The sequence below is a fragment of the Haliotis rufescens genome, unplaced genomic scaffold, assembly GCF_023055435.1.
Source record: "Haliotis rufescens isolate VD_foot unplaced genomic scaffold, xgHalRufe1.0.p SCAF_11, whole genome shotgun sequence".
Lineage (NCBI taxonomy): Eukaryota > Metazoa > Mollusca > Gastropoda > Lepetellida > Haliotidae > Haliotis > Haliotis rufescens.
In genome coordinates this window covers 28,148,783-28,161,132 of record NW_025963791.1, presented here as the reverse complement: position 1 = coordinate 28,161,132, position 12,350 = coordinate 28,148,783, and the positions used below count along the sequence as shown (strand labels likewise).

The window sequence follows — 12,350 nt, the reverse complement described above, 5'->3', positions numbered from 1 at the left end:
GCTGTATCAAAGGGGGATATAGTACAACCCCACCTTCAGCAGTTATATCAAAGGGGGATATAGTACAACCCCACCTTCAGCAGTTATATCAAAGGGGGATATAGTTCAACCCCACCTTCAGCAGCTGTATCAAAGGGGGATATAGTACAACCCCACCTTCAGCAGTTATATCAAAGGGGGATATAGTTCAACCCCGCCTTCAGCAGCTGTATCAAAGGGGCATATAGTTCAACCCCACCTATAGCAGCTATATCAAAGGGGGATATAGTACAACCCCACCTTCAGCAGCTATATCAAAGGGGGATATAGTACAACCCCACCTTCTGCAGCTATATCAAAGGGGCATATAGTTCAACCCCACCTATAACAGCTATATCAAAGGGGGATATAGTTCAACCCCACCTTCAGCAGCTATATCAAAGGGGGATATAGTTCAACCCCACCTTCAGCAGCTATATCAAAGGGGGATATAGTTCAACCCCACCTATAGCAGCTATATCAAAGGGGGATATAGTCCAACCCCACCTTCAACAGCTATATCAAAGGGATATAGTTCGACCTCACCTATAGCAGCTATATAAAACGGGGATATAGTTCAACCCCACCTTCAGCAGCTATATCAAAGGGATATAGTTCAACCTCACCTATAGCAGCTATATCAAAGGGGGATATAGTTCAACCCCACCTTCAGCAGCTATATCAAAGGGATATAGTTCAACCTCACCTATAGCAGCTATATCAAAGGGGGATATAGTTCAACCCCACCTTCAGCAGTTATATCAAAGGGGGATATAGTTCAACCCCACTTTCAACAGCTGTATCAAAGGGATATAGTTCAACCTCACCTATAGCAGCTATATCAAAGGGGGATATAGTTCAACCCCACCTTCAGCAGTTATATCAAAGGGGGATATAGTTCAACCCCACCTTCAGCAGCTATATCAAAGGGATATAGTTCAACCTCACCTATAGCAGCTATATCAAAGGGGGATATAGTCCAACCCCACCTTCAACAGCTGTATCAAAGGGGGATATAGTACAAACCCACCTTCAGCAGCTGTATCAAAGGGGGATATAGTCCAACCCCACCTTCAACAGCTGTATCAAAGGGGGATATAGTCCAACCCCACCTTCAACAGCTGTATCAAAGGGGGATATAGTCCAACCCCACCTTCAACAGCTATATCAAAGGGGGATATAGTTCAACCTCACCTATAGCAGCTATATCAAAGGGGGATATAGTCCAACCCCACCTTCAACAGCTGTATCAAAGGGATATAGTTCAACCTCACCAGTGAAAGTAATTAAAGAAAAGAACACATGTGGTTCGTTCATCTAAATTGAGAGGTTTGAAAAACGAAAAACCAGCAGAACAAAGATGGCATGGACTATTCTCACAAATCAACAAACACCATGATACTTCAATATAATTTATTGTCATCAGTACATCACAAATGACAATTTCACCCAAGAAAGAGAAATGTTCCAACTCTGTGTCCCATCCCAAACATACAAATTGCTGAAATTTGTATCAACACTCCAATATTAACACACGGCACAATATCCTGTACCAATAACTTGCACACGCACACACGTACATACAAAGTATGAATTAACAAACGCATCGTACAATTTGGTCAATGAATGCTACTCTGCCAAATCATAGTCCTACATGGTGCATTTCTTCAATCGGAGTGAAAGTAGAACTGTATGATGAATATGGACATCAGTTGTCAAGACAATAACATTTCTTGACCACCGATTATGGCTAGTATGCCCTGTATAATGAAATCCCATGAGTATAACAAGGCCAACAATGCCTTTTCGCAAAAAGCTGGCTGCCTTGAATACAAAAAGTTGGCATGATCCAAACAATGTATTCTTATCCTTGATACAATATGACCCCACCCCACCATTAATATGTGAGCTTATGGTTTTATATCCATCATAATCTCAATGGAAGAGTAAATGACAAGAAGTATATATACCAGTATATAAGGGACATTATGCGAGTTAGTAACTTCAAAAAAGGCTAATACTGACTAAAATACTGCTTCCTGGCAACTGATTACAATGGCGATAAAAATTCGAATTTTTTACATAACTCCGATACATTGAGTATTCTAACTAGATAAGGGATATTTGGCTGTATAAGATGAACTTTATACATGTCATGGGACTTCCATTTTGAGGTAATGCTGAAAACACCTTGCTTACAATATACCCCTAAAACTAAATTTGTTACACCTTTTACAGCCAATACTATATGGTTGCATTCCAATGTACCTTGTTTGCGTTCCTGAAAGCAAACGACACACCTTCATCAATGAGAATGACTAAGTATTTTATATGAAAATTATTCTTGGAAGTTTACTTCAAAATACATGCAGTTTTTATTAAGTCATCATAAACCATTATGTTTTCATCCCTACCTCACTCATAAAAACTCCCATAGTTAATTTTGTAAAACTGTGTTCTTTGCTTAAACTTCACTGCGGCTAATCCAGAAATATATTGAACGACCATAATATAAAATGTAATCAACTGTCACCAGATATAGTACAAGAGTTGGATGTGTGCAAATAATCAGCTTTGCCATTGAAAATTCAAAGTGTTCATCATAATATCATCCCTGACATCCCAAACTTGGCTTCATTGCACTTTTGGCACTAAAGATTATGTTGCACAAAATTTGGCCTTCAAATGACAAGTCTCAAACAGATGCAGAAGTCTCAAACAGATGCAGAAGTCTCAAACAGATGCACAAGTCTCAAACAGATGCACAAGTCTCAAACAGATGCACAAGTCTCAAACAGATGCACAAGTCTCAAACAGATGCACAAGTCTCAAACAGATGCACAAGTCTCCAACAGATGCACAAGTCTCACGTGTTAAAGACATGAGATTATCTACAGATAAAACAGACTAATCTGGCGTTTACAAACTCATACTTTCAAACTTGTTACAGATCGTATTGAACAACAAATAACATTTAAGTAGCATAAATATAAAAAGAAGAAACGCAAATAATTTCCTTTAATTATTTTGATTATTATTTTCGACATCCACAAAACATTTGGAAAAATATTTATGCATAGGGATCGGTGAAATGTGTCTTCCCCTGCTTTGAAAATTTTGGAACTATTTGTGACATGTCAAAACTCTGAAAACAAGGTTAGTACTATATAACATACTTATTATGTAAATACATATGTTGTCAAATATGATAGATGTATTAGATTCAGAAGAAGCCTTAAAACAAATATAACAAAAACACAATGTTCAATATGCACATTTAAATAGAAAATACAAATCAGAAACAAAAATTCAAGGTATTTACCTACTGGTCACAGATTAGTTACCACCATCAATGTTGAAACGGTCAGTCCTATCTTTAGCTTATGTTACGGACATTTGATCATGAAATATGACAACATAATATGTCTTGTAAACAAGATACAACTCAATACAAGTCTTTGAAAGGCATTTAGAAGTGATACCCATAAGGAAGAGAATTCATGGACGTCACCTGATGAAGGAGCAAGCATATACTCCGAAACGTGTTCCTCATAATAAACACGTTGACATCCATACATAAATTCTCTTCCTTAACTCAATACAATATACAATAAATACAAGATTGTGAATTTTCTGTGTTTAATCAAATCTGCATTAATATGTCATAAGTTACTGACAACAGATAACAGACCCCAGACTGAAATCATTTAATTCTTCTACATACCGGTACCCAATATTTTATAAGTCAAACTAACAAACAATATCCTGTCACTGAAAATATCAGCACTATTTATATAACCCAGCACCCCCCCCCCCCGTGTTAGGGACAAAAAACAAAAGCAACTTCATGATGATTGTGTTGAAAATGTAAAAAATAGTCCCAATGTTGAGAGTGAGTGAGTTTAATGCTGTTTACAAGTATTACCGTATTCGACGTAATAAGCGCCCCGCTCTAATATGCGCCCATGGCGATATTTGCTAATATATTGGCTAGTGAACAATCCCAATCAGTACCCCTTCCGATTGATCAATGTACACAAGACTTATTTATTTGTGTATAATACGCACTCGTGTGTTATATCACCCTTAATTATGGGCAATCAAATTTTTTTTAAATATAGCTGTCGTATGTAAACATTTCAGGCTGTTAGCATAAACCACGATATTTACGATCTTTTAACTCAAAATAATATTCTAATAAGCGCCCCCTATTTCTAATTTTGAGAGCGCCCTGGGCGCTTATTACATGGAATACGGTACATCTAAAATCTACATCAGTTGCATGTCTGTTGTCTGTGTTTATCCTCATCCATCATAAATAATACATACACCAATGTTCTCTCCTCAATAAAAGGAGCCGACATGGTTGAACATGGAATGTAGCAACAAGTCAACACTGATCATCTTATTACAATTAAAATGTTAAATACTTTAAATCATACCCTCTGTTAAATACTTCATACCCAGGGTAGGCCACAAAAATACATCATTCGATTTTCATCCTTTTTTCAATATTGTGAGGGGGAGAAATTTGTTGTTTATACTGTATATTTTTAATAATCTGTCCATATCTGTGTACATTCACAGTCAACAGGTATGATTCACAAGATGAATGTTAGATAGGACTACAAGTACCGTTTAATGCAAGCTGAGGAAGAAGGCTACATAAAGCAATATTCTTCATCTGTATGCAATAAGGGAGACGAAGGGCGTGAGGCGGGGTGTTTGGTAGTGAGTCGAGTGAGATGAAAATCAAATAATTAATTTGTTATGGCCTTGGACTTGTATTTTACACCAGAAACAAAAAGGAACTATACAATGGTTTGTACAAATGAAAAGTCAGAAATCAGTTTGACACAATGCCTGATTGTCGGTAACACAATGTAAAACTCAGTATTTATACTACTGAAGCTGTCCAACATACATGTACACCATGGTCAGCGTGGTAACTACAGGCGTCAGCAGCCTTCACTCCAAGGTGGTCCTAGCAAAACTGCAAACACATCAGTACTTAACATCACATTCACATCAAAGGCTTAGAAACCTCATTCCAAGTCAATTTCACATTTCAGTTAGGTCACTCTCTAAAATTCTTGGACTGATAATTTATTGGAATTTAGAAAAAAATATATTCAGAAACACATTTTTTTAAAAGCAAATTCGATTCTGTGTTGCACACGAATAACTTTCTACACTTGAGGAAAAGTGGGACATCTAAGGTACCAGCTTATTTGAAAACTTATGAATATGTAACGGCAAAAATATTTACAGAATGGCCTGAAGAAAGGTTAATTCTGAAGAAGCGCTCATAAAATATTAGCCATGCAGAGAGTTTCAATGAGGCCAGTTTGAGGCCAGCAACATCATCATTACTAATAAAATTGAATTTTATTCATTTCAAATATTTCCAATCACCCTAAATTTCTGAATAATGTCTGTAATAATCAACAAGAATTATATAACAGTAAGTAGAAATAGCACTATGATCCCATGCACTGGCAAGGTACGCTCTATTTACATTTCATGATATGTTTATAAGTATAAGATATTTCCAAGATATCAGTAGTTTCTGTCTATGTATCTATATTTGGGCTATCGTCGTCAGTTGGATACACATTACGATATATAATATGCAGGTAGAATGCAGTTTGTTGCAATAATGTGCAGCTAATGCTGTCTGCACAGCTATGTACAAATATTGAGTCAAGGTTCAACTTCAGCATGACACATGAAACAACAGCATTCGATGCAAAGTTGTGCAGTTTCATTCAGAAAAGTTCTAGTTCAAAGTCGTTATATACATCAAATAGAATGATTACCTACGCGAAGCCACAACTTCAGAACGAAAGGTCAGCGATGTTTATCATGTAGCAGGGACCAGATTCATGTATATGGCCTCAGCATAAAGGTCAACACAAAAATACTTAATATGTTTCTCCAAAATAGTTCATATATGTTATATATGTTATATAAGTCAACAAATGGATTAATGGATCTAATGCATGATGTTTAATCGGACTTATTGGCATCATATTTCTTTACACTTTCTCTCCATGTTAATTCACATGTGCAAACACAGCACAAGTGTCTAACATTATAAGAGAATCTCGACCAAATGTCATTTGATACAAAAAAATATGAACTTAAGTCAATAATGTCAAAAAAAAGGCAGTGAAATTTTAAACTTTTATGGACAAGAGTTGATATATTTTATATAAAAGAACATGAGGATAAGGTTCTATTTATCATCCATATCATTCTTCCGATGTTTTCAGTTTGTAAAATGTAATAAGCAGTCGTGTGTGTAAAACCAAAGCTAACCAGCTTCAGTGGCAGAGAGAATAGTGATGTCATGTCATTGTGACATCATGGTAACCAATGACATCACAATGGTCTGCAAACCATTGCAGCTTCACTGCAGCAATATCTCCTGTGAAAGCCAGTGTTGGATGATACATCCTGGCTCCAGGCTGCTGACTGGTACAACTTCTTACCAATATTCCTCTACAGCCATCATGTCTTTATTTGTTGGATCACAGATTCTCTGCCATATTCAGAAGTTGGGTGAGGGGAAAAGCCTATCTACCTCAACTTTTGACTTTCTCACTCTATAATCGTTTGAAATGTTTAGTTTTCCCAGAAGAAACAGTTTAAGCAAGTCCATGTATCAAGGACAATTGCAACTCTAGATTTAATTCTGCACAGAATCAGCTATGAATGATCAATTTGGTGGAACATGCACATCAAATGTCAGCATAATTTTAGTGTTTTTGATTTATTGTTTTCAAAAACGTTGAAGAATTACAAAATATTTGTGACATGTGGCGAAAAATGAAAGTGCATAATTGATGATTTCGATTTCCATTTTTGATGAAAATAGTCAGATGATTTGTTATCCAACAAATAAAGAAATATGGCCAGCTTACATAGTCCATCTCGTGACCGCCAGCACTGCTGACCATTTGCAGCACGTGGTAGAACATTGTATTTATGTCGGTACTTCCTGCTGCTCATCCCCTGAAGGAGGAGATTACCCAATGCATCTGCTATGTTACAATTATGCAAAAATATAAGGACACAAACACCGTGGCAAAAAATTGAGGCCATTCACAACCGTAGATTGTTACTTATTTTGCTTCACTACTGAGTAAATATATGCAAAACTTAACCAACAGACTGGTATCACAGATTGTCCATGGCAACCACAACAGTAAGCCCTGTGGTAGTAACACCAAAATGTGCAGCGGTTCCTGCAGGCAGACATGTTTATGACAACAACTGCATGACATACTCAAGACAAATAAACACCTGAGGCCTATTAATAGCTATGCATAAACTTTACAAAATAAGATTAATTTGTCAGCAAATATTAATCAACATGGATACTTCCTTGCAAGAAAGATCTCAATGTTCACTGGACCCAAAACACAATCTTAGGCCACAATAAATTAATATTAGACTTTCATCCAGTTTTCTAACAGAAGAGGCAGAAGCCATTATATTTCATAAATATACTGTTCAATTTGAACTGTCACTTGATGTGATTCACATTTTGATATGTCTGTCCGTAAATGGCCAGTTTCAGAATGGCAAGCTCTCTTCAGAAACTGGTTTAGTATTAGTGGTGGGACGATACCCCGACGATCGGTGGATCATGATTTTTTACTTCTTGATTCAAGTATCGATCACAGTCGCAATCTAAGTACAAAGTATCGATTCTTACCTCAAATGTTTTCTTGAATAAATGTAACACCAAACACTAATAACAAGTGAAATTGAGTAGTGAAAATGTAAATATTTTCATCCCTTGCGCCATATCTGACACTGCCAACTATTAATTAATAGTGTGCCATGTATTTGTCAATCCTGTCTATGAAAAAGATGGCTTACACACCACAGATAAGTGCACATGCAAGTATCGCGATACGTATCGGTTCGTCAGCAAGGTATCATGATACGTATAGGCTCACACAGTTGGTGTACTGTCCCCGACCTATTTAGCATCATAAACTTGTCATAATATCCAGCTGATTGTTGTCACGCATGACAGTATGTAATGACTTCATCAAGCAAAGAACCAAGGCAAAGACAAATAGACAAATTATATGACTTTGGTAGTGAGACTGAAAATCTGTCAACTAATTCATTATGGCCTAAGATGTCATTTTCTTGATCTATTTGTTATTCTGGTATAAATATGTTGCACATTTCTATCATCAGGTATTATGCCGGCCACTGATAGTAGTCAACCGAACCTGATAAACAGGAAGTGAAAACTGGCCATCATGCCGTGACCCAGTATCTACAGATCTATATACCTACAATACTACAATAATTGTAGATATATACGTGTAGATCTTAAGACAAAAATACCCACCGGAAAAAACAACATCTTTCTGATAGTCTAACTAATCGAAGAGGAATAAGTATATCTCACCATTAACTTGATGAAATATTAAGAATATAATCACATAGATGCTGAAAGAATTTTCGATACTTCATAGCATGAAGTGTGTTCATATCAAACCATTGCCTAATTATTTCCTCTAGATGGGTAGGGACAGAGACAGAAGAGTCAAGGAGATTTAACTTGTGTTGTGTATTATACCTTCATTAAGTAAATCCAGTGTTATGTAGTCCCGGATATCAAGAGGGGACCATCTAAATAACATAGTGAATACAAGCAGCTGTGTTCGTCAAAGTAACATGATGTTGACAGATATTATCATGATTAAACCAACTGGTCAGTGAGTCATCTTCCCGAGGCAAGGGAGTTAACTGACGATAAAAGTCCAGTTCCACCCATGCCGAATAGGCTGGAATATGGAGGGGTTTTTTTGCCTGACTAACAAGTCTATGCATAGTCCAATTAAAATCGCATAAGGAAATCAACATCAGGCGCTACGATCGAGGCCAGAAATTCCATCGTAGTTCAGCAAGGGTGGAAACTGGACTTTTACAGTCAGTTAACTCCCTTGCCTCAGGAAGATGTCAATGACTGGGCGGCGGTGTTCCTGATTTGAGGTATTGAGAACCCTGTTTCCTTGTCTGCCTTTTCTTCAATGTGAGAATACAATTATTGCATGCAAATCCTTTCATGGATCACATAGAATTTCCATCTAAAATGACAGACCATTCACTATGACAAACATGATAGATGTTTAAAGACACATATTTTAAACCTCTTAAATTGAAAAGTGAGGTCACTATATAACCTTGAAAGATGTTAATGAGTCCAAATATATAAAAAATACTTCTGCTATAACATTTATTTCATGTTGAAATCAAAATCCTGACTTGACAGCAACCCTCAGAACTTGTTACACATGCTCCTACAAAATCCGGTTAAGTCAATGTGACTAACATTCTTGACACACTCGCTCTAGCGTATGTCACAGGTGTTCCTATCCGTGAATCACCTGTCTTACAATAGAAGTAGCACATGCCCAGTTTTCATTTGCACGTGCATGGTGTTCAAACAGATGTAACGTGAACGAGTGAGTGAGTTTGGTTTTACTCCGCTTTTAGCAATATTCCAGCAGTATCACGGCGGGGGACACCAGAAATAGGCTTCACACATTGTACCCATGTCAGGATTCGAACCCGGGTCTTCGGTGTGACGAGCGAATGCTTTAACCACTAGGCTACCCGACCGCCCCAGATGTAACGTGAAAGGTTATTCTTCCCTGCCAGTGTATAAACTAGTTTCTGACCTAGAGGTTCAAGTTAGATGAACACACCTCAGTATACAATATTGCACGTACTCCAGTGTTCATCTTCCTTGAACCTCTCGGTCTCAGTTAGATACTATGATTTATCACACAACTTGTAGTCTTAACCTATCTTTCACTGGTCACTATTAATGTCTTCTTTCCAAATTGCTCTCATAGATCAGAAAATTGCTCGAATCCCTGTCAAATAATTACTTGAAAGATGAGGATAATGATTGTAAAAAATGAACATATATAGTATTCTCATATTGATATGTTGGATTATTAACTCCTTATGCTCAGAAGTCCATCGATACATTTCCTGTTTGTGTTACACCCTCATAATGTAGCCTGCCTGTGTTACAGCTGATGAAAGGCTGTTTGTGTTACACACCCATACAGTGTAGCCTGCCTCTGTTACAGCTGATGAAAGGCTGTTTGTGTTACACACCCATACAGTGTAGCCTGCCTGTGTTACAGCTGATGAAAGGCTGTTTGTGTAACACACCCATACAGTGTAGCCTGCCTGTGTTACAGCTGATGAAAGGCTGTTTGTGTTACACACCCATACAGTGTAGCCGGCCTCTGTTACAGCTGATGAAAGGCTGTTTGTGTTACACACCCATACAGTGTAGCCTGCCTACAGCTGATGAACCAACACAATTAGGAGACTTAATTTTACATTTTCATCAAAGAACGCATTCTAAATTAGTCTGAATTCAAACAGAGTATAGTTCTATGCACTATTCCAGCAATATATTGTAGGGGAACACCTAAAATGAGCTTCACATGCGGAATGAAATAAGGATCAATTCAGTGAGGAAGGGCCATCGCCATATATATTACCCAACAGCCCTCCCACCTATAATGTCAATGCTGAAAAGTGAGTTGTGTTTTATGCTTTGAGGGATATTCCAGCCATATCAAGGATTCATCAAGGGAATCAAAGCCAGGCCTTCAGCATGATGGGCGAATGTTTCAACCAATAGGCAAGCCTCCGCCCCTCAGTGCTGAAGAAGCAGACTCAAAGACTGTTATTCCTTGTTAGATTGGTCCATCAGCAGCAGTATTCTATCAATCTATTTATCAGTGTCAATAACCACAATCTGGTCATCATTAACCACATGAGCTACTGAGCCATGTTTATCATTTTGGAGCAAAGGCTCCTCAAATTGACCACACATACTTCTCATGGTATTTACTCTATGCTTGGAGCTACTGAATCAGATACTCAGATTCGACTCTTGGTTCAAGACAGGACAAAACTTGGCATCTTGTGTCAGTCTCCAAATATAAAATATGAATATGATACAATGCCACGCAAACGCCACGCCACCACACCACAGCTTCCCTACAGAATCATTGACTGTCAAGGAGTAGTCTTCGGTGATTCCTTAGGATCAAGACGACATGACTGTTTCAAGGAGCAAAGCTATGAATCTTTCAATACCAAACTTGGAAGGTCTGAAATAACAACTGCCACATCACAATGTGAAACTCTTGCCCAATACCCCATCAGAACCTCCAACTCTGTAGCTCATGGTGACTGTGTACTCTTCATCTCCTGCAGTCTATTCTTCATCCTCCGTCGAATTTGTTCGTATCTGTAAATACACAAAATGATGTAGGTCCAGGAAGCTTGGACAAGTACCTTATGTCCGCCCCAGTTTACCCACAGTTTACTGTCTATCCTTCATCTTTATCATCATCAAGCTCTCTAATTGAATAGTAATTGCTCTTATTTCACAAAATGCACTTATAACAATGTCTGACCAGACTGGAATTGGCTACTATCAAGCCATTGAAATTAGACTCATGAATGAGTGAGTGAGTGAGTTTGGTGTAATGTCGCTTTAAACAGTATTTCAGATAAATCACGGCGTGTCAGCTTGATGTGGGAGGAATGCCCCAAGTGATGCTCGACTTAGATGTTTACAATGTTGGTGAAACTCATGAGCACGGTATGACAAACTAAGAAAACAGATCAGAGCAAATCTGGCATTCAAACCACGATCACTAGCTTACAGCACACTTACATGATACAACTCTGCACAGTGAACAATGGCACTACATACAACTGCTCCCCTACTAAATAAGTGTAACTATGAGAAAATTGTCATTGGCATCCATTATTCCTGACACATATTCATGTATTCTACCATGATCCAATTGGCAAAATATAGACAATATTTTTGGAAGTATTACACCGGGTTACTGACAACAGAGGCCGAATGACAACATGCCTACCTCATCTTGATCACACGAGCATCCTTCTCTTCATCTTCCTTGTACTTGATGAGAACTCCCTCCAGGACAGCCACGGGCAGCACAAGCAGAGTCTCCACCTGCAACAACCAACAACCACCCTTCAACCATCTCTCACAGGAGGTCTCAAGGCACCAGCATACATTCGACCATTTCTCACAGGAGGTCTCAAGGCACCAGCATACATTCGACCATCTCTCACAGGTCTCAAGGCACCAGCATACATTCAACCACCTCTCACAGGACGTCTCAAGGCACCAGCATACATTTGAACATCTCTCACAGGAGGTCTCAAGGCACCAGCATACATTCAACCATCTCTCACAGGTGGACTCACATCACCAGCATATATTCAAC

At 38.1% G+C, this 12,350-nt stretch overlaps 1 protein-coding gene across 4 annotated transcripts in view; it reads right to left on the bottom strand.

The window, feature by feature from the left end:
• Window positions 1-1,417: 1,417 nt before the first annotated feature.
• The window catches only part of LOC124149350 (ras association domain-containing protein 2-like), a 128,651-nt gene continuing 117,718 nt past the window's right edge, over window positions 1,418-12,350 (bottom strand). For all 4 annotated transcript variants that reach the window (XM_046520883.2, XM_046520885.2, XM_046520884.2 and 1 more), the window contains 2 exons: window positions 11,976-12,073; window positions 1,418-11,332 (listed from right to left, as the gene is read on the bottom strand). In XM_046520883.2, the coding sequence (XP_046376839.2) occupies window positions 11,266-11,332; window positions 11,976-12,073 (165 nt within the window). In that variant the 3' untranslated portion in view covers window positions 1,418-11,265. The remainder of the gene's footprint in view (window positions 11,333-11,975; window positions 12,074-12,350) is intronic.